General features: G+C 41.8%; 2 protein-coding genes across 7 annotated transcripts in view; both read left to right on the top strand.

Moving 5' to 3' along the window:
- Positions 1–2,008: 2,008 nt before the first annotated feature.
- Positions 2,009–13,173, top strand: phf20a (PHD finger protein 20, a). 5 transcript variants are annotated; one of them, XM_004571885.3, is made up of 17 exons: positions 2,009–2,162; positions 4,198–4,304; positions 4,900–5,065; positions 5,341–5,425; positions 5,728–5,804; positions 5,912–6,500; positions 6,615–6,665; positions 6,773–7,042; positions 7,286–7,480; positions 7,588–7,683; positions 8,311–8,466; positions 8,818–8,999; positions 9,105–9,204; positions 10,530–10,725; positions 10,830–11,271; positions 11,557–11,737; positions 11,863–13,173. In XM_004571885.3, the coding sequence occupies exons 2-17, from the start codon at positions 4,222–4,224 to the stop codon at positions 12,003–12,005; spliced, it is 3,012 nt and encodes a 1,003-aa protein (XP_004571942.2). In that variant the 5' UTR covers positions 2,009–2,162; positions 4,198–4,221; the 3' UTR covers positions 12,006–13,173. The 5 variants fall into 5 exon arrangements, with proteins under 5 accessions (XP_004571942.2, XP_076739890.1, XP_076739891.1 ...); XM_076883775.1 differs by lacking the exon at positions 2,009–2,162 and adding an exon at positions 2,692–2,718; XM_004571886.5 differs by lacking the exon at positions 2,009–2,162 and adding an exon at positions 2,999–3,275.
- A 549-nt stretch (positions 13,174–13,722) lies between these two features.
- ndrg3a (ndrg family member 3a) overlaps positions 13,723–22,394 on the top strand; it is a 34,141-nt gene continuing 25,469 nt past the window's right edge. Inside the window, exon 1 of one of the 2 annotated variants that reach the window (XM_023154731.3) lies at positions 13,723–13,884. The gene's annotated coding sequence lies outside the window, so the exon portion shown is untranslated. The remainder of the gene's footprint in view (positions 13,885–22,394) is intronic. The other variant, XM_012924916.4, reaches the window with a different exon arrangement.

The following is a 22,394-nucleotide window of genomic DNA, read 5'->3' as shown; positions in this document are numbered from 1 at the left end:
CTGTTGGATTCCCTAGTGTGTGCAATTTATTTGTATTTTGATTTTTTTTGGTTTGGGGCAGTTTGCCTTTATTCTGGTAATAATAGTTTGTAAAAAAGCGTGGAAGAACACCAAGTAACAAAGTCCTCTGATACCTCTGTGCAGTGGCTTAAAACTGTACAGTTCAGCCTGTATTAAAGGGTTTCTTGAGAGGTTATGATAAATCACTAATTTTCAATCCAATCCTTTACCTGACCATTTTCAAAGGAATGTTTTTGTTGTTTGTTAACAATGTCCCATGAATCATTCACAGGGGTCACGACTCTGTGATAGGCCCCAAGCCAGATATTTTCTTGGGCCGTTATCACCATGTGGGTGGCTGTGGCTCAGGAGGTAGAGCAGGTCATCTGCTAATCAGGAAGTTGTTGGTTTGATCACTAGGTGCTCCAGTCTGAGTGCCCAAGTGTCCTTGGGCAAAATACAAAAGCAGAGTGCTTTCATTGGAGTGTGAAAGTTGCACAGAAAGCACTTAAATGTTAAGTGAGTCCTCAAGCACAGTAATTCAAGAATGGACTAAGCTTTTCAACTAGGCTACCACAAGCTAAAAACAGTAACACAAAAACAGCTGTAACGCTCACAAGAATGGAACAAATGAACCACAGGTCCTCAGACTGCATGGACGGGTCACCAAACCTTCACACTTATTTATAGAATTCTTCATTCAACAATTTGCAATAGACCAACTTCTGCATATCACACACACACGAGAGTGTGAGTGGATGTTTTCATGTAAGTGGAAACAAATATATCAGTCCTGTTAATCTTTTTATTCTAAACATAATTTTAATACATAGATACTTTTTAGGACCTTGGCTAAAAGAGTTCAGTCTGTGCTGAAGAATCATGGTGATCATACCAAATATTGACTCTCAAGCCCATTAGACTTTTACATACTCAGTTTTTGCCTTATATACAGATTTTCTGTTTATGTTTCTTCATTTCAATAAATTACTGCACCTATTTTTATTTTCTAATTGTTTTTTCTTTTGTATAGACTAACATTTTATAATAAAATATTTTCTAATATTAAAATGTTGAGCGTTTTTTTATTTGATTTAAGGGATTAAACAATGTTTAACTACTAAAGTATACATTGATACATCAGTTCAATGTAATTATATCATTGCAGTTTAAAATGTTCATGGATCTAACTCTCAAAAGCAGAAGTAATACGCCTTGACGTTTCGCAATCAGCCAGTCTGTCTTGCAGTGTGTTACACAATCACACCCAGAGAATGAGAATCCATTTTTCCTGTTTGTCCTTAGACTCACAAGGGAAAGAGTTAACAATCAGATATACCGGATCCCCCCCCCGACACACACACATACAAACACACACTTCTCCACAATTGTCATTGCCTTCACTGTACATGTTCAAATATTTGTCATTTTTATGTTCATCACTACACAAACTTCACTCTGCTTCATCGGTCATTCTGGTGCAAAGCTGCCAGAGCAGCATAAACATTAAAGCCAGATAATAGGAGCTCTGGGCTTTGCCTTTGGGACTTGAACAAGTAAAAGAAAAGAGATCCAGGCGAACATACACCGGGGAGACACTTGTGTCCCCTGGGCATAGTCAGGGACTGAAAGCATCACTATTCTAAGATCAAACCAACAACTTATTTAGGAAACATTAAATACAATTGAACATTATACAAGGAACAGCTGTACTAAAAAGCCATTGAAATTCTGATTTTTTGTGCTTGTATTTATGCCTGTGCCTGTATTTAGACTTTATTACGGATTTATACCGCATGTGACTTACATTTCTGATTTCATTTACTGCTTTTACATTTTTGTACATATTCATAATTATTACAGTTTATAATAGATAAAGTTTGGCAAATTGCAGGTTATTAAATATTTAATATTTATCTATACATACGCAATGAAACAGGCTGTATTAGATGAGACGTCCTATTGATATTCACAAGGGCTTTGGTCCGTTTAATGCGCATGCGCATCGCAGAAGCACACTGCCCGCGCCGGTGGTGAATGCAACGGGGAGAAATTTAACTGCGTGGTCTTGAGCTGACAGGCGGAGCCGGCGGTTCCTGTGCTTTTAAGCAGTTACACAGCAGATTATACATCGAACCGGACAAATAGAGACTGGTAAACAGGTAAGAAGCTTGAATATCCTCACTTTGCATTCGACAGATTTAAATTCCCAGTAATATCGTGACCGAGGCCCGGTTGGTGGGTGCATCAACAGCGGTATGGTGCCGCATGTCGGCTTTTTGAGTTCAAAACAAACGTGACGAAGTAGGTAATAAAATGTTATACGAGTACATATCGGTTTTGTATTTGTTATATAGCAGGTGTGCTTTCAGGTCCTACGGTCTTTGTTACTCTGTGCTTTGAAATGTCTGTGGCTGTTTAGTTGGAGAAGTTTATACTCGGCATTTCCACGCCGCGCGCACACACAGCCAGAAAAGTATGAAAAAGTAGGCCTTCTGCGAGGCCGCGAACGGCTCTGTGAACGACAGCTGCTCGCCCAATCAAATGTAAGCGTCCCGCCTCCACAGTGCTTGTTCGACGAGTGTTATTTGTCAAAGGGTCTGACGTAGGTGTCAGTTACTTTCGCGCTCCGCCCTCCGGTTATAAAACACTGGACAATAACGCGTCTATAGTGGTAGAAGTGGTCAACAAAAGGAAATCTGGGAAATGTCGAGTCCTGTTAGTGTTTTTTCTCTTCAGCTTTTCCCCCTTTTATTAAATTAGATAGAAAATAGCGGTTGAACGCTGTTAAATGTATTGGGTGGGCCGGTGGTAAAATACTATATGGGGTTCCGTTTTCCTCCGCATATTACAATGCGAAATGTGCTACTCCACACATAGTCTTAGCGGATAATTTTGAGATTAAAGTAATTTTTATCACCTGTTTCATGTGCCCTGATTGTGGCATCTTACGTCTCTTGTGCGTCTTCTGTGTCCGTGTCGCTGCCGTCTGTGTAGCTCTCTGCACGCCAATAAACACCCGATTTGATCTTAAATCCAGTATTTTTGCCGAGCAGACTATTGCTCGCCTCTTAATGTAGCGGGAATACCCTACGTGCAACCATAATGGTCTTTACCATTGTCTCCCATTGTGTCTATACGTGAAACCGACTGACCAAAAAAACACGTGGGCAGGGTAGTGTGAAGATATCCGGTTTGTAGGTTGCGCTGAAATCCGGAGTTACTCCCGACAGTCTCCGCTATGGTGAACCGATTAGGCTCCGTCGTGGACAAAAGTAAGATGCTGTGGTGCATGGTGTGAATTTTTAGTTGTTTAAATAAAAGGCACCGGCATGTCAGTCTGTCCTGTGTACGTACGCATGACAAAAGAAGCGATGTTATCGGGAGGATTTCGGTCTATTCCTCTGCTCGACTCCAACGACCCTCATTATTTTTTATTTGTATTTTTGTTATAGCTGAAATAGCGATCATCGGTGTTATTCTTTATCTGACAACGGCAGTTTAAGCAGAATGTGCTGTTAAATCAATCCCGTGTTAGCTCGGTGCAGAAATGTCTTCCTGCTGTAGTGGTGAATGCCTACAGTGAGCACATTATCTTTGTCATTCTTAAACCGTCTTTCGATGTGGTTGATAAGGATACACTGAAATCGCACTGTGATCAATTTGATTAAAACCGCTTAGGAGCCTGTGTGAGGACATTTGATTATTTTTTTAATTTTTTAAAGACTCCTATTCTTTGAGGTAGTGTTTGCTGAACATCTGGTACTGGCTACATATTCACCACCATTTGAGGGGCATGGCTCACCTTACTATACCAGTATTTAATCTCTGCACACTGTGCCACACCATGTAACAACATTTGTAATCTGTAGCTTGTATAAGCCTACAGTGGTAGTATTTTTCCCTTGCTGGACAGGGTTATTGTTCTTCTGGCACAAAGGGGGTGTCTTAGATTGGTATTCAGATTTAAAGAGTGATTTATTTTTCCAGTCACTTGGTGAAATATTTAGGAAAGACCACAGGCACACACAGAGTTGACTGCATTATTATCTGTAAAGACCTTGACGGTCGTGTGTGTGTGCACATGTGTATTGTGTCCCTTGTTCGGCACAATTTATGTCTCTTAGTTGCAAAACAGAGGTCATATGAGTGCAGATTCTTTTAATGGTTAATGTGTGTGTGTGTGTGCGCATACAGGAAGGGTGCCTTGATGTGGGCAGTATGAGTAAGACGCCCCCTAACAGAAGAGGGATAACATTTGAGGTGGGAGCTCAGCTTGAGGCTAGAGACAGCCTCAAAAACTGGTGAGTCATGGCCTCACTCATTCCTCTCTCATCCATTTTACTGTTCACTTCCCCCTCACACCTAAGTTTCCATTCCTTGTTTATTTTCGGGCCTGTATTACAGTAACCGTAATGTTTGATGAGTGTCCTCAAGGTGTCCCTTAAGCTGTGAAAATCATGTAAAAACATGTTAAATTCTATTTAAAGGAATTATCCTTGTAAATGTGTGATAAGACTACATCATTAGAATACTGCCATTGCAAAACTAAGTGGGAGGAGCCTTTTAAAATATGAATGTCTTTTATAATAGACCTGCACTCCTTCTGACACAGTTATGTATAAATGCAGTTGATATTGTATACAACAGTTTAGTGCTAAAGGTATCATTTAAAAATGAAAACTAACTCCACTATAGTAAGGTGTAAATGCCCAGCACACCATCCACTAAGTACAGCTGTGCCATGGTTCATTGTATTTTATGTGTTTACATTTTTAAGCTTGATTTCATTTCTAAAGCCACCCTCATATGTTTGAGATAAATGATAAGTGCTTAAATCACTAGACTTGTCATTCATTCAGCCTTTCTATAAACTAGCCATTGAACTTCTTCCTGTAGGTATGCTGCCAACATTGAGAAGATTGACTATGATGATGAAAAAGTGTTGATCCATTACCGGCAGTGGAGCCACCGTTACGACGAATGGTTTGACTGGACAAGTCCCTACCTGAGACCTGTAGAGAGAATTCAGCTGAGGCGGCAGGGCCTGAATGATGATGTACCTGTAAGCTAACAGTCATGCTTGCTTTGAAGTGTGTAGCGTAGAGACATTCTGCCTTGTCTTCTTTACCCTTTGTTGCACAGTGCATTACTGCATTGAACTGGTCTTAGCGAAATGCGATTCTTGGGTTTTTGTATTTGCATAAGTTCAATGGTACTGCTGCTTTTACTTACAAGTAAAAGTGTCATTTTTAATAAAACTATAGGAAGCCTTTAACACCTCCACCTCCAATGCAATCTTTGAAATGGTGCCAACAGTGTCACATCTTTTCCCTCCAGGCCTTTAATGTGAATGACAAAGTGTTGGCCAGCTGGTCTGACTGCCGTTTCTATCCTGCTAAGGTCATTTCGGTTAATAAAGATGGTGAGTATCGCATTAAGTTAATGGGCTTAAATGAGTTTCAGTCATGGATTTGTTACTAGTTTTTAAAGTTTTGCATTTTCATTGCAAAGTAGTGTTATATGGAGTATAGTCTGAGATCTTGTACGTTTGTTTTTGGTTTCAATATGAAATCTGTGATGTCGTCTAAGTACTTTCTCTTTTGTTGGGAATGCAAAAAAAAATCTAAAATGCTAGATTTATCTGATTTCTGCATAGAGCGATTGCCTCACACACATCACATTTAAAATGATCAAATAGTTGTATGTTTTCTTCATTCTTTTCAGCATCCTACACTGTGAGGTTTTATGATGGTGTCATCCAGACAGTGAAAGGAATACATGTGAAGCCTTTTACCAGAGAGGTACCAACATGTTTTTTTTTTCTTACAAATGATACGATATACTGTCGTGGATTCGACTACGGTTTTTAGATCTTTGTTTCTAAGCTATTTCTTTGCCCTGCTCACAGAGAGGTGGAGGGAAGTCTCGGTCTTCTGAAAGGAACATGGTTAGGAGGGCCCCAAACCGCAGAGACAGAAGGTCTCAGGAGAACGGGGGACCCAAGAACAAGCGAGCCAGACGCAGCACTTCAGACCAGGAGGAAGACAGCAACACTGAGGATGAGGAGCATGAACAGGGAATGGTAAATGATAAAAACAAGAAAACAAATGGTGAGCTAGAGGCTGTGCCCACTGTCAAAAAAGAAGAGGAAATCCCTGAGAAAGCAGACCAAATCAAGCCCAGGGATGTCGAAAAAGGGACAGGATTCAGTAATGGCGTGAAAGTCGAGGAAGACGAGAAGGAAGGTGGCGAAACGTGTCGCATCAATGGAGATGTGAAAAAGGAAGAGGTGGAAATGGAACAGACTGGAGCAAAGCCATATACAGAGTCACTCAAGCCATACACAGAGTTGCCCACTCAGATGTCATTGCAAACAGAGCAGGTGTCTGTCACTATGACAACCACAGAATCCAGTGGCGATGTGGAGCAGAAACCAAATGTCCAATCAGAAAGTGTTCAGGCCGCAGTGGATGTGCCGCCTCCTCAGCCTGTGAAACGTAAGTGTTAACGCACTAAATGAAGTCATTTAGCAGAAATGCCATTGGCTCTCTAGTGTTTTGGAAAGCATGTGAGCGCACTTTGAAGAGTTCCTTTCATTTATCTTTTAACAGCGGTAAGGAAGCAGGGTTTCCACAACCCCAACAGATTTAGCAGAGAACCATGTGAGTACATTTTAACATTTTTGAGTCAAGCACTGCAATTTCTCACACTCTTTAAAAAAACAAGAAGAGCTTTATTTACACCTTGCACTTCTTTTGTTCTGTTTCAGTGTATCGAGTTATCAAAAACCAACCTCCTCCTGTCCTGTCCATCAATCTTGATCACAACCCGTTCAAGTGCAGCGCTCCTGGCTGCACAAAATCATTCCGTAAAGCCAAGCTGCTGCATTACCACATGAAATATTACCATGGCGAGGAACAGCCCCCAGAGGCAGACCGCAGCCCCACAAGGAGCGTCCAGACTAGGGCCTCTGAGAAACAGTCTAGTGCCACTGGTTTGGATGGCACAAAGAGAAGGCGCACCATTTCTGCATCCATGCGTAAGTTATTCTTCAGTTTGTTATTTGTTCCAGATAAAGTGACAGAGGAAGAGTTTTTAATAAATAAACTGGGTCACTGCGTCGCTTTTTCAATAGTAGAATCTGAAATGCTGAGTCACGGCTTGCTGTTATTTTAAATCACATACTTCAGAATTGAGGCCAAGTGATAAATATATGCACGTCCAGCATTGCTTTGAGATCAGGCACCTTGGCTCATAAATTCCTTGTGATTTTTTTCCTCAGAGTCTGTTGGAGTTGCCACGGCTCCGCGTGGAGAGCTGAAGGCTGCTGGCAGACGCACGTCAGCACCGCCTGCAGTCAACACTCAAGGCCATCAGCAGAGGGCACTGCTGAGGGAGAAAAGCAAAGAGAACCAGCTGGACAGGAATGGCTGTCAGCTGCAGGACAAAGACTCAGACAGGAGTTGCTTCGATATTGGTCAGTATGATGCAATGAAAATATGCTCAGAACAGTTCAGCTTGTATGAGTACCAACCTGTTAGCAGTGTTTGCTGTACTCTCATGCAGCTGAACTCTTGCCCCTAGGTTCAGTAAAAGATAAACTGAAAGAAAAGCCTAAACAGAAGGACTTCCTCCGCATTAAACTCAAGAAAAAGAAGAAGAAAAAGAAGGCCAAGTCTGGTAAGAAGCAGGTGCTTGGCATATGGCTGCATCACATATCTGCTGCTCTGCATGCGCACTCACTGTGACATTGTGGGAATGGCTAGCCTGCAAAGCATCGTGCTCCATTCAGTCCTCTTGGTGTGGTGGTTGAGTCTGTGTGTGTGGGAGAAGCGTGATATTTGTCGTCTGCCTCTGTCCCTCCATAATGTCAGTCAAAAAACTCCAACATCTTGTCTCTTAAATCTATTGGTCAGCTTGATTTATTTTATTTTTTTAGATTGTTTTTAAAGTTCTTTTAGCTGGCAATACAGATGGAAAAAGCCAGATTTCATTGTGGCACTGATAATGACTGATCCGACATACAAGTCCTGCACTAGTGTTAATTCTGGGTAGCATTCACAGTGGTGTGTTTGGCATGCACACGAATGTATAGGCGGCGTTCCACTGACTAGTTATTTGACATTGTTCAGTCCTGAAATACGGGCTGCATGTTTGCCCCCCGATTGTTCTTGAGTAATGTCATTTGTCCATAATGTATGTTTGTGCCACATTTTCTCACTTCCTGATGGGCACTTGTTTTTAGCATTATTAAAGCTGACATTTTTGTTCAACATGTGCTTCCCCCCCCCTTCCCTGTATTAACAGACTGCACAGGTAGTGAGGAGAATATTGGCATCTCAGTATTGGGTCTTCAGTCCAAATTGAATTTGCCACTCAAAACTCCCCCCTCACACAATCACAAGCCCGAGGCCTACCCCAGCAGGCCTGGATACAGCTACTCAGAGCAGATACATGTGGATGGTGGGTATTTCTGATAGTGTGCGTGTATTGAATATGTGTGGATGTAGATGGGTTCCTCTCCCTACATTCTTCTGTTCCTTTCGGATTTAATCCATCATGCTGCAGATTTTTGTTTAGCTTGACTCATCTTTGTACATTTGATACTCATGCATGCAACAAGTCAATATAGTTGCCACATTTTAAACCTATGGTTGATTGAATCCTTTGCTGGTGTTCGCTGCCACTGCTTGCTTCATCATTTAAGCGGAAGTTTTATTTCGACTTAACAGGATCACCCACAAACAAATTAAATCTTAAGGTTGTGTCGTTCACTTGAAAACCCAACCGTTCGTTTTGTCCCTGTTACTGTAGACGAGGATAGTATCAGTGACTGGTCCACTGATAGCTGTGGGTGGAGTGAAGATGACTTTGATGTGGATTTGGACGTCACTACACCACCTCTGAGTGTGGACTCTGGTGCCTTAGACACCAGTGACCAAGAGATAGTGAGATGCATCTGTGAGGTGGAAGAAGAGAATGACTTCATGATTCAGGTGAGCTTGTTGTTGTTTTGTTTTTATTTTAAATCAGGCTTTATTATTTATTGCTTTTGAATCTAAGACTTTCACAATTGTTAAATACGTTTGTCTTGTTGTTAGTGTGAAGATTGTTTGTGCTGGCAGCATGGCACCTGTATGGGATTGTTGGAAGAAAATGTTCCAGACCGTTACACTTGCTACATCTGCCGAGACCCACCAGGTAAGGGGGAAAAAATTTATTTGTTTATTTTTTTTAAAAGCAGACCTAGAATTATACTTTCCAGTGAGCACGAGGGACTGTGCAGATGTTCGCGCACAATTGTCAGCACAGAATTTACATTAGTTTAACAACTGTGCATGTGCCCCGTGTGACAGACCTCAAAGAAATATAATAAGAATCACATTGGATCTCCAGCTGCACAATAGAGTATGGTCAAAGCCTAAGACGGCATCATTTCCATCATAAAGCTTGCTCTGCTAATCTGTTAGAAATAACCATTTGCTTCTGCTGTAGTTTTTACTTCTCTCTCTCTCTATTTTGCACAGTTGAGGAGCGTATCAGGTCATTTCACTGCGTGTTATACTTGTATAACTATGTACGTGACAAATAAAAGGATCTTGAATCTTGAAAAAGTGTAACCGGCCATCTAGTGGACAATAAGAAAATGACAATGTCCAAGGAACATTGGACAATACGAAAAATTATATTTTTAAAGTTGTTCCAAGTTCTAAGATTGTGTCCCTGTGGCTCTTGTTGGATGCTAAATTGTTTAGCCAATAATCAGTAATCATTTTTATGTCATATGACTCATTTTTGTTACCCTAATTCTCATCCTCTTCCTCCTCCTTCTCCTGGTTTGAAGATGCTATCATTTCACTGTGATTCTAAATGCTTACTGGACTGTACATGATATCATTGTGTAACTTTAAATTGAGATTAGAATGTTTAGTCCTAATAACCATAGTCATGACTTTTGACATACAATATTAGCATTTTAAAAGGAATTCTGCTTCATATTATTACCATGTTTTTTTTTTAAGACAGAAGTTTTACACTTAGGTGTGTCGCTGTATGGCACAGTACACTTTGCTTATATAGAGTCATAAGTTCCTGGTCTTCAAAACACAGCTAAATTACAGAAACTATGAACATTGCTGGCTATTGTTTTTAGTTGGTTATTAGTGGGAACTAAACAATGTAGTCTTCTGGGGTGTTTGACTGTGTCCACGGTACAGAGCTGCATGACTGTACAGTCCTGACTTTAGCTAAAAAGAAAATGTGTGAAGAGTGTGTTAATATTGCCAAGGTGGAGGAGTAAATGATGGAAGCTGATAAAATGCTGCTAAGCTAAGACTTTAGCACACATCTGTTTAGTTGACTTGGTTTGCTTACGTTTGTGTGTTCTGTTCTTCAATCTGCCATTTATTCCCAACCAACTAGAAAAGGAGTCAGACACAGTTTGGCTTGTACAGAGAATATTGGTGGCCTAACAGTCAAAGCATATTTTTGCCGTTACAGTTAATATTTAATTGTCTCAATTTCAGGTCAGAGGCAGAGTCTACGTTACTGGTATGATCGAGAGTGGTTGACCAATGGTCACATGTATGGACTCTCGTTCCTGGAAGAAAACTACTCTCACCAAAATGCCAAGAAGATCACCACCACCCACCAGCTGCTGGGAGATGTGCACCATGTAGTGGAGATCCTCAATGGTCTTCAGCTTAAGATGAGCGTCTTACAGTGAGTACAATTATTCCCAAGACAGGATATTTCTGACCAATGCACTTCAGCTGTTATTAATGATTAATCAGTCACACATTGGATTTTTTTCCCTGTACTTTCAGGAACAACTCTCACCCTGACCTGCAGCTATGGCGACATCCCTGGAAGCATTTGGAGAGGTCAAGGATTGGTTCAGATTCGTGCCGGAGCAGCAATGCAATTCCATCTCCTGTGACTCCTGATGAGGACATGAACCGAGGAGAGATCTTAATGTCCAACGCTCTGGAGAAGCTTAGCCGGGCTGCTACAGCTGCCACCGCCTCTTCGTCCTGCTCCTCTTCCCCCTTTCCTTCCTTCCAAGACTCTTACATTACCAGTGAACACTGCTACCAGAAACCACGAGCATATTATCCAGCAGTGGAGCAGCGGCTGGTGGTGGAGACCCGACAGGGCTCTGAGCTGGAGGGCAGCATGAGGAGCACAGAGGAGCTGCTGGAAAGGGAGCAACGCTACGGAAGCCTGCTTGAGACAGACAAGCCCAAATCAACAGGCATCAGCAACAAGGTGGGCATTTGTTATGTAATTAAACTAATTAAACTGAGAAAAGCTGCTCTTCTGAGGGGGATATATAAAAATATACTTTTGTCAGCATTTCTCAGAATAACTCACCTCATGTGAGCATTAGATCTTAACTGCACAGGTCCCTTTTGGTTTATTATATAATTTAAAATGACTCCATCATAAACTTTGTTTTTCCTCAAAGTGAATACATTTACAAGTAAGTCCTTGTACAACTCTCATGTGGATTGTAGGTAAATCCTCCCATTTTTTTCCCTTAAAACTGTTCAGGCTTCATTGGGTGGCTCATGGTCACAGACTGAGAACAGGGACGAGGGTGTCAAGGACTCCGGAGAAGCTTCAGATAACAGCAGGCAGCATCAGCAGTGGCGGATCAACCTGCTGGATCACATAGATGCCGTCCAGGACGAGGTCTCTCACAGGATGGACTTCATTGAGAGGGAGCTAGATGGTAAGCCCTTTGACTTTAATAGCTTCTGTCCAACTAGGTCATTTAACTCACCAAACTGATTTAGAAATATGACTGATAAAATTTCACAAAGGTTCTCTGAAACAAACTCTACTTCTTGTCATCAGTGCTGGAGAGCTGGCTGGACTACACCGGGGAACTGGAGCCTCCTGAACCTCTGGCTCGTCTGCCTCAGCTCAAACACCGCATGAAACGGTTGCTGACACAGCTAAGCAAGGTGCAGCAGATCGCCCTGTACAGCTCCACATGAGGGCGTCAGAGAAGAGCAGCAGGTTCAGACGCCACACAGCCTGCAGAAGAGATGCAGTGGCTGAAGCTCACTGGTCACAGGCTGCAAAGATGACAGTATTCATGCAGGTCCAAGACTTTGTTGGTTCAGCACATTTGCTCTGATCTGACCTCTGCTGCTGTTTCTCCTTTTTTAAAAGGGTCCGTGTGGTGGAATCCAATGCCGTGCTCAGCTTGTGTCATATATGAATATTTATATGAACATTTATATGAACGTGTATGAAAAGTGAGCATCTTAAATCAGGATAAAACACAAGAAGTAACCTCGTAAATGCAGGAGAAAATCCTTTAGGACCAGACTACACTTCTGTGGTTTCCATGCAACTCTAAACCTTATGAATGCCTTTTGTCTGAGCTACTGCTTGAGGTTGTCCCGTCTCTCCCAGTACGCAGTGCTTTACATGCAGAAGAAGCTTTATAAGCAAATTGCAGTTCCTGAATCTACACTCTTTGCAGCAGATTTCTGAACACATTTTCACTTTTTTTTTTTTTTTTTTTAAATGGTTTTGTTTTGCATAACCTTGTCTCCCAGAGTTCAGTTGTGGTCATCTATCATGCCGTAATTTGTCAAATTCTTTTGGTAAATGTGGACAGATAGAAACTTGAAGACATCTAGTATGTAATGATGCTGTATAAGCGGTCCCTACAAAAAAATCTATTTTTTTTGACCTCCTCTAGGGTTTGTTTTCCACTACACTGTGAAGTTATTTTTGTTGGGTATCAAAGGCATCTTATTTTAGCTTTACTGGCAAAAGGAAAAGTTTTGTCTAAAAGCTGTCTGCTTGTCCGTTCACCCATTTTATCAGTTTGCGTTCCTACTTTAAATTACTCCTTGGATTGTCGTTGCTATAGCACTTGACCTATGATTCACTGAAAATTGTAATGTGGACTTGTCTCTTCTTAACCTATCATCTTGTGTCAGTGACATATTACTCAGAAAACCTGTAAATGTGTTCTTTTTCCTGTATTCTGTTTATTTACAGTAAATCGTTTGTTTGTAAATATGTCATTCTTCTTTAATGAGCATATTGTATGCTACTGTACTGTGTGTCTGGTTTAGAAGCAGGGGAAATGTCCAGAACAATGCAAACAGATTTCCTGGTACATAAATAAAATATCCTTGATATTAATCGCGATGAACATGTTCTGTATGTTTTCTCATAAAAACAGAGTAGTCCTCTTCTGTCTGTGTTGACTACCAGTGAAGTCGATGGTTGGATCATTCATATTTTGATGTTGATGTTTGATGTGACGGTTTTTGGCTTTTTATGGCATAGCCGATTTGAGCGGTTATATAATCGGCTTGAAAATAGAAACTGGATGGGGATTGTAATCGTGTAATCTCTCAAAATGTCAGCCGCTATCGTGAATGAAGGAATGAGAAGGAAAATGATATATTAAGCCTCAATGCTCATCTGTTGATCAGAGACTTATAAACAGCGGTCGTTTAAAAATTAATCGTCGATAAATTCAGCAGCCCAGCGAATCTAATGAAGTTGGGAACTGAAGTCATCACAAACACTGGCTTTGATCGTCTCTGTACATTTTGTTTCTCCCTTGGGAGCAGAGTGTCGTCTCCGTGATTTCGGAGCGGAGTGAGACCTCCCGTTCTCACCCCCCACTTTGTGGGCGGTACCGCCTCTTTCCCATTGGCTCCTCCGCCGTGTCTCCGCCGCAGCGTGTAGTTCCGCCCAGAATTACTAGTTGAGGCAGAGGAAACGCTGGGCAGCCACGAGCGTTGTTCGCTGTGTACTTAGAAATACAATTCACCGACGGTATTCAACAGCACTCCCAGCGAAGAATTGACAGTAAACCACCGGATACTTATTTCAACCGTCGAGGTGAGTTTTCATAACCGTTTACCACTTACAGATGTGCCCGACGCCACAGCAGATTACCTCAGCTCGCTGGATTTCTCAACCTGTTCGTGCTGCTGTCTGTACTGTCCAGGCGTTTGTTACATCGATGATGGCAGCAGTTAGAGGATCGTTAGAGGACTAGTTAAAACCACATGTTAAACACCAGTGGCTCACAGGGAGCGAGCGGTCCAGTCATGAAAAAACCCCAAAAACCAACAAATAAATAAATAAACTGCAGCTGAATTGAATTGAGTTCGTAGCCGCTTCTCTCAACTGTGATGCGACATAACGCCTGTGTTAACGGCTTAGCTTGTTTCCCTTCATTTGTCAGTGCAGTTGTTGTTGCCATTGATCTGGGATTTTTTTTCACTGTTAACATTTGTGCTTGCTAAGTGTTAACCCGTGTTTTAGCTAGTTAGAATACAACTAGGCCTGTCACGACGCCTCATAACGGACTGTGACAACTAAAGAAATGTTAGCCGAATAGCTTTGAGCTAAATAGATGGAGTGCACAGAACCTGTTAGTACTTATTACCTGTTAATAAAAAGAAAACAAAAACAAGAACTTTTATTATAAACACGCCAAAAATACAAGTTGTGCCTTTTATTTAACTCCCCCCTATCCAATTACTGGAATAGTAATATGATTTCTATCTGCATGGATTTAATTTTAGTTTGAATTATAACAGGAAACATTTGTCTCCAAAGATCCGAAGCCGGGTGTTGAATGTCCGGCCTCCCACCTCTCGCAGTGTGAGGGGACGTGTTGCCCTCAGCTTTGCACGCTCCTCCACAAATTGTCCCAGTCTATCCTCGACAGACCCATCATTACCATGCAGATCAGTCGCAATGAGATAGAAGCCCCCCCCCCAAAGAAAAATAATTAGACATAACGTGACTGATGACATTGTCACTGGTACGCAGGCGAAGGTCACACAGGTGAGAAGTGTAAGGGAGTGGGCATCAGGTGTTTCTCATTACTAAGAATATCAGAGCCTGTATTTAAATACCACCACATATCCCACTCTTTCAGAGTAAATCTGCCATTAGGTTATTGAAACCGTTTCATTTATGGGAGATTTAAACACTACAGAAAAGGACAAGAAGGTCACTGTGACCTTTGTGTTCCTTCCTGTGTGCTAAATGTGTAAGAAAGCCTGTGTAGCATATGTAAGTGTTAAAATGTAAAGTTTGATGGCGTTAAATTCACAAATTTTATCTCCCACAGTGCCCCGAACAGTGCCACATGGTCAGAACAGGCTGAACAGAGCTTACGCAACTACCAGGATTTTGTTGTCAGTTGCTATATAGTTGCAGAAGACTGTTGACTGCGATTGGGAAAGCTTGTATATATAATAACAGAGCAGATGGCAGGTAGGGTGGGGTGGGGTGTTTCGCCTTATTGTTTGAAGCTCTAAGCTCGTGGTTGATTATTACACCGAATCACCTTGTGCTTAACTTATGGGAGGGTCAAAAGTTGTTTATTAATGCACGCGTTGTCCTTCACATCTTGGAATCTGTAGGACAACGTGTTCATCAGGTCTTTCTAGGCTGTAATCCTTAGAGCCCTCGCTGAAATGTTGAATAATTTATAAGCGGTTTATGTGGTTTATCGCAAGAGTTTTGCCATATCTTTTTTTAATAGGTGGCGTGATTCATCTCCCACGCGCGCTCGGAAATTAAAACAAACTCACTGGAGTGAATGCAAAGGCGGCAAAATGAAACAGTTGCGGGCTTCACATGGCATTAACGCTCGTAAGTGAATGCTGAAAAATAATTTCCGTTTGTTAGTGTCAAGAGGTGAAACTTTTACGGTGCCTTTCAGCTTGGATTACACTTTCCACTTGATGTATTACAAGGATTACAGAGTACATGAAAAGTGAGAAAATGCTGCTGTTGTGCAGAAGAGGATTTCTTGCAGCATTGGCAGGGATGAATGTCAGGAAATAACACTGGCTGCTCAGATGGAGACAGTAATTAAGCCACTGTGCTGACAGTCAGTCTTGTCTAGTATTCGCTTTTCACCTTTGGATTCCCGGCCCCGCAGGGCCAAACATAACCTGTGCCAGGCACAGACGTTTACCGTGACTACTTCTTATAATGGAAAATGCCTAAAACCTTTGTTGACAATACATCCTCATCCTGTTCTGCTATTTCTCCTTAGTCAGTTGGCAGTAAAAACATACAGCCAGCACATTATTATAGTGTTTTTGTTGTTTTTTTAAAATCCCCAGCAAGGCGAGCAATGTAAACATTATCCCGTGTGTCTTTTTCTCAGTCCGGCTCTGTCCTCTGCGCTGCTGCTGTGTTTTCGTAACAGCATCTGTAATTGAAGCTGTACAAAGCCTGGAGAAAACAGATGATGGATGTAAGCCTCTGCTCCGGGTTCATCTCTTAAATTTCCATCTCATCCCAGTCTACCGCTGAGTCCCTGCTCGGTTTGTTTTTATTGCATGGATATAACGGAGGATAAGTTTCCTTATGACGAGCTACGAAAGGCAAAACATCCAAGGCCGTTTGCGAGCTGACTTTCTTCGTGTGAGGCAATCGCGCTGTCTTCTACATAGTTTTCTCAAGACTTTCTTATCTGCTGGATCCCATCCCTGCTAGAAGGAGGGCTCCATCTCCATTTTCCTTATCAACATCGGCGGCCAAATCAGCAGGTGGGAGTGAGGCGAGGAGAAGCACAGGTGGTAAGCTTGTTGATCCAAAGAGTTGGATGCAAGCCAGGTTTGACCTCTGGACTGTCCCCGTCTCTCTGCTTTTCATTTAGGATCACATATTGAGCACATCTGCACAGATGCCATCACGTTAACCCTCAGTTTTCTCTGTTCCTCTCGTTTGTCTGAAGGTGGTTGTTGGATTTCTGCGGAAAAGAAGCTGTATTCACTAATCCAGATTGGGGGAGATATTCCAAATCCCTGTTTGTCATAGATCCATATAAGCTGGCACACATCACACAGCAGGCTCTCCGAACTTAAAAGTGTTAATAGCAGCACGCAGCTTTTAGTTACAGTCCCTCACAATAGGCTGTGAGCCGTATGAGCGGTTACATCCTCCGTTTGCTTTATGGTCACAGGGACACCCAAGACACTTAGATGCTTTAATGTGACGAAGCATATGGGAGATGCAGCGCCCTGGTAGTTTCAGGACCCCCTCGATCCATGTTTCTGCTGGAAGCTGATAAATTCTCTCACAGATGAGACGCAGCGAGCACTGATCTAAAAACTTAGGGATCATACTTTGAGAGGTTTGGACCCTTTAGACTCGGTGAGAGTTGTTTGTTTCACGTTTGCACGTGTACATGTATTGTTGTTTTTACATATTAGGAAGAGATGAATAGTCGACATCTTTTTATCACTCGTCTGATGTTTTCTCGCTGGACTTAAAGTCAACGTGCTGGAGTCGTAGAGTCAAAGCCAGCTGTTGAAGAATTCCTCATTGGTTGTTGTGATAAGAAGAATATGAGTTTATGGAAATGATGGTGAAAAAGGTCGCTCGATTTCAGCAGTGCCACCAGCTGAGCTGGATCTGGGGGGGGCGTACCTCCCCCTCCTGTGGTTGCCAAGGACACCGCCAGCCTCCACAGCGAACATTCGCCAAGGGAAGGCGCCAGAGGAGCCACCTCTGTGTTTCTCTGGGAAATTGAATTGTCAGCAATCAGTCATTGTGACAGCCAAGCTGACCACACAGATAACTCTATTAGCAGAGGCTGTGTTCCTGTGAGGCAACAGGCCTCTTAGCACTGATTCATACACTGAAACATACTGAGACTTGTCCTCATTCAAAGCTTGCTGTGTTTTCACAGGCAGAGGTCTTCACTGTCTCTGGATACAAGGGCTCTCATGTCTCTGTGCTCTGTTAATGTTTTATGGAAACAGTATCTTGTGTTTCCCTCCCCTCGTTTGTTGAAGTGACGCTGATGTGCCGTGCATGCGTGTGTCTGAGATTGTTAGGTCCCGTGCCACACAGATGGCCTCGCTGCTGCTTTCACAGGTGCCCTTCAACCAGCCTGACCGCAGTCTCCAGATCCTGCTGAGCCTCCAGCAGGACTCTGCTCTTCTGGAAACTCTGCCTCTTCACATCAACCAGCTGTGACCCAGGACACAGACACACTCGCACACACATACAGTTTCTGTCTTCAACTTTCTTTCTTTAGGCTTCCTGCACAACTGAGCATGGCAGAGGAAATCCCCATAGACTGAGCCGCAGCTAGCCTAGCGTAGCATAGTGGGGCAGGTACTCTATTAGCAGCGCTGAGTGCAGGGCAGACAGGCCTGGCCATTCAGCCAATTTATAGCCAGATACCAGGAGGAGCGGAGCCAGGAGAGATTCATTCAGTCACACTCACACCTCAATCTGAGCTATCAGAGCTAATTTATCAAGACACAGCTGTCTCGTCCTTCGTCCTTTAGCAGCGATATTTTTTTTCCTTGTAACCCATCATTAAGCGTCCTTTATGTGAGACCTGTATATTCTGATGTCTATTGATTCATCAATGGTGTCTGTCATGAAGCTACAGCTTAGGCCTGGGCAGTATATTGATTTTTTTAAGGTATGTTAATATGTTTTATAATGAAGTATAGGATGAGACAGCATTTGTGCTGATGTAGTTTAATGTTGTATGTAAACCCATGCTAGTAATTGCATGTCTTCTGTCACTCAGTGCTGCAAAACAATTTTTCCAGAACTGTGCTCGGTCTGCATCTGCAGACTATTTCTCTCCCCTGCACCATGAAGGGGGGAAAACGTGTTGTCTAAAAAAATATTCCAGTTTAAAGATGATAGCTTAATGTTATAGTTGTTTGTATAGCCAAGCTACTTCATTTGTGGAAACAGAACGCTAACAAAATGCTGCAAGACTTGATTTACTTTTTTTAGGGATACATTAAATTTGCCAGTGAAACGTTATATTTTTTAACATAGTTGGAAGATGTTAAATGGTCTAAGTTTCCCGACTATGCAGTGACTTCTGATATATGATTTCCCCCCATGTCACCCAGCTGCACTACAGTAACTCAGTTGTTTTCTGCAATACTGTTTTCTTATTAAGTCTGTTTATCATTGTTTGAAAGGATCATCTGGGTCAGTGCCCTGCGGGGCTTTGTGGAGTTAAAGGAAAGATGAAGTGAATTCATATGCGTGTTTGTGACATACATTATAAATGAACAGAGAACTTTTATAGAGGAGGGTAAAATCTGTGAAGTCTCTATCACAATAAATGGTTTCATGTGTTTTTAAAAAGCGAGGAAGTCAAAGTGCGTAAGTCCATTATGTTTCCGTTCTCATGGCTGTTCAATTACAAATGAAGACACGCACAGGTCGGTTGTGTTACACCTCAGCTCTGGTCCAAATTGATGTTGCTTTGGTTCAGGTCTTTTGATCCTACCAGTCTGTTTATCAATCAGTCAACTTCATGCAATGGAGTTGATTGTTGACTGATTCTTCCGATGGAAAAATGAAAGTTTCTCATTTGAAAAAGCAGCTGGTCCAATGCAGCAGCAGGGGGATTCACAGTTAGCCAATCAGCTCCACAAGTAGGACTAACTATGATGTTAAGCCAAAGAATCAAGGAGGAGTAATAGGAGCAATCATATGAACCTCATGCATTCTCATGTAGTGCTTGTACTTTGCTATGGTCCGGTCTTAAAATCCCGGTCAGACTAGTATGTTTATGAGACAGAAGCGTTATCAAGTGTTAATTAGCTTAAAACTGAAGCACAAACTCCAGGAGGCCATATTATTCATTAGGTAATATCATTAAAACTCCAACCACTTGACAAGTTAACTTCCAGTCATTATTAGAGGAAGTGCAGTTTCTGACACCTCAACGGTGGCTTCATTTTTCAGTCCCGGAGGATGCAGCTTGGTATCTTAGCATCAGTGTCGAGTTAAAGCAGTGTTAAATTATGTTGGTCTCTAGTGATTACACTTGAAAATTTGGATGTATTTACTTTAAACTATGCAGTTTAATATAGTCACAGGGGTCCAGTCACACTGCCCACTAAGGCTCTCATAAAGTTGCAGCTTAGTGCAAGGACTACTACTTTATTTATAAACGAAGACCAGAATAGATGCTTGACTATATAGTACAATGTAGTGAGGAGGGTGGGGCATGGGGAGGGCTGACTCATGTCCCAGCTTCCCTCTTGCAAACACCCGAATCCACAACTGCATAATGGATAAATTGAGTTTCCAGTTTGCTGGTCTGAAACATCAGAACACCAGTGGAAAATATTACTGTTGGTCTCTGGGTCTGCATTAGTGAAGTAAATTTAGGTTGAGCCTGAACGTTATGAAAAGTATTTTTACAAACCATAGCACTCTGTTTAGGGAGCCAGCCAGTTGTCCTCTGAGATTTTCTCTCGACATGTGCGTCTTCATGTAAGACATAAAACATGCTGATTATGCCCGTAGATGTGCTGTTATGAATCAAATCTGCCAGATGGTGCTCTTCAATCTCATAAGACAATTAGCAGGTAAAGTGCCCTCCTTAAGGAATCCTTTAAAAGCACTCACCGAGTAATAAGATGGTTTCTTGCACTTAGCTGCTCTGCAGGATTAGACATGTGCATAAGTGTCCATGCTGGTGATAGACTTATTAATCGGTCCAGTTAATTATCGCAGCCTTCCCCGTGTCAGTTTCGCCATTCGATGGACAGGTGTAAATACCAAGCTTTCAAAGTGCAATATATCTTTTTGCTCACCTTCTTTTTTTAACACATACAATACATATACATATATTTACTGTAAAGTTAGGCAATATGTTGAGATTTTTCAAGTGGTCACGGCCATATCAACTGGGAATTGCCATTAAGTTATCAGATAGTTATCACTCTTAGCCTCGTGGCTCGGAAATTTGTCAGACACCACAATGGAGGCTTCAGGCTTTATGCTACTAATGCTAAACTCTTCTAGGCTCTTTTTAAAAAAAAAAAAAAAAAAAGATCTCATATCGTGAGATACTGTTACAGATCTTAGGTGATGCTGGAGTGCTCAGTTTCACAGCACTTTGCGTTATTGTTGCCAACACAGATGTAAGACGCACAAAGGAGAGAGAGCGGAATAAGAACATCTAGAAACGTAACATGCGCCTACACTGCTTTTGCGTCTTATCTGCTATAAATGTTAACTTTTTGTCTCCTTATTAATAATTGGGGGAAGAAAATGCTCAGCAATAATATAGCCATCTGTATTTGAGTGTTCCTCGAATCAGATATTGGTTTGTGTGCTTTTAGTTTTGTGATTCATATGTTTGTTTCTTTTACATGCAGAATAATATACTGTCAGTGATACTGATAATTCTAAATAATTTACTAATGGTATATTATGTTAGCTATAATATAAAATCAGCAGTAGTCATCATACTAGAGCTCACTTCGTTTTTGCCAACATAGTGACCGTGCTGGTGGGGCATGGGGTTAATGTGCTCTCATTAAGGTAATGCTTTGTGGCCTGTTTAGTGCTCCTGCTGCTGGGGAGACAGCAAGTCTGTCTCTTTGTTACCTTTGTCTGTAGGCCTATAGCTGTGCTAAGCAGTTTAATGTCATTTACATGTGTATTATATATCATTTTCATTGGATCTTATTTCAGTGAACACACTCCCCACATGCAGCTGTTGGCTATTGAAGCAGCTTTACCACTATAGTGTCTTTCATGCCAGTGAAGCCCTGCTAAACTGGATTGAAATGTGTTAGTGTTTTTTAAGTATTTTTTTAAGCTTTTAGTTGTCTGAAATTGCGTGAGTGTAAATAGGTGTGTTTACCTTTTTACAGAAATCTGTCAGTAGAAGAGGGCCCTCTCTTTTTGGCAGGCAGATGAGTGCACTGACTACAGTGTCGCTAAAGCTTTTTATCACAGACAGCGATGTCATGTTCATCGAGAGTGAACATAACTGGTCAGAGGACAAGGTCGTGAGTCTTCTGTGGACATATTCTGTCTGCTGAATAGGTCTTAAACCTTATTGCTCCTATGTGTGTAATGTCCCGTGAGCCCTCCAAGTACAGCCTCTGCAACATTTTTATCACTTGCATTTTGAGTAATGACTGTCCGGAGGCACAGGATATTAAATGTAGTAATGACTGAGTCAGTGCGCCTTCAGATTCCTTTCTCAAAGAGGGGTGAGTCAATTATAGTAATGCAGCTTTTAGCTTTTATTAGACCTTATTAGTCCTAGAAGGATCAAACGAGGAGGTGGTAGATTTGTTTGTCTTATTAACTGTCCTGAAATAGCTTCTCTCTGGCAGGCTTTCCCATGCACTGATCATCTATGCGTATTGGTGTGTATTCATTTATTACAGAGCCTAAGCCATTGTTTAGAAGTTTAATGTCAAAACCAGCTGTGGGTGTTGCCTAGGGCTGCCACAAACGATTATTTTGATAGTCGACTAGTCACCGATTATTTATGCGATTAGTCGACTAATCAGATCATCATCCACTGGACGTAAAACTACAGCTTATTGCACCAGCAGCATCTGCTCTTATATAACTAT

Source organism: Maylandia zebra, linkage group LG5 (genome assembly GCF_041146795.1).
Source record: "Maylandia zebra isolate NMK-2024a linkage group LG5, Mzebra_GT3a, whole genome shotgun sequence".
In the NCBI taxonomy this organism is placed as follows: Eukaryota; Metazoa; Chordata; class Actinopteri; order Cichliformes; family Cichlidae; genus Maylandia; species Maylandia zebra.
Note: the sequence above shows the minus strand (reverse complement) of the source record. Positions and strands in the feature narration are given on the sequence as shown.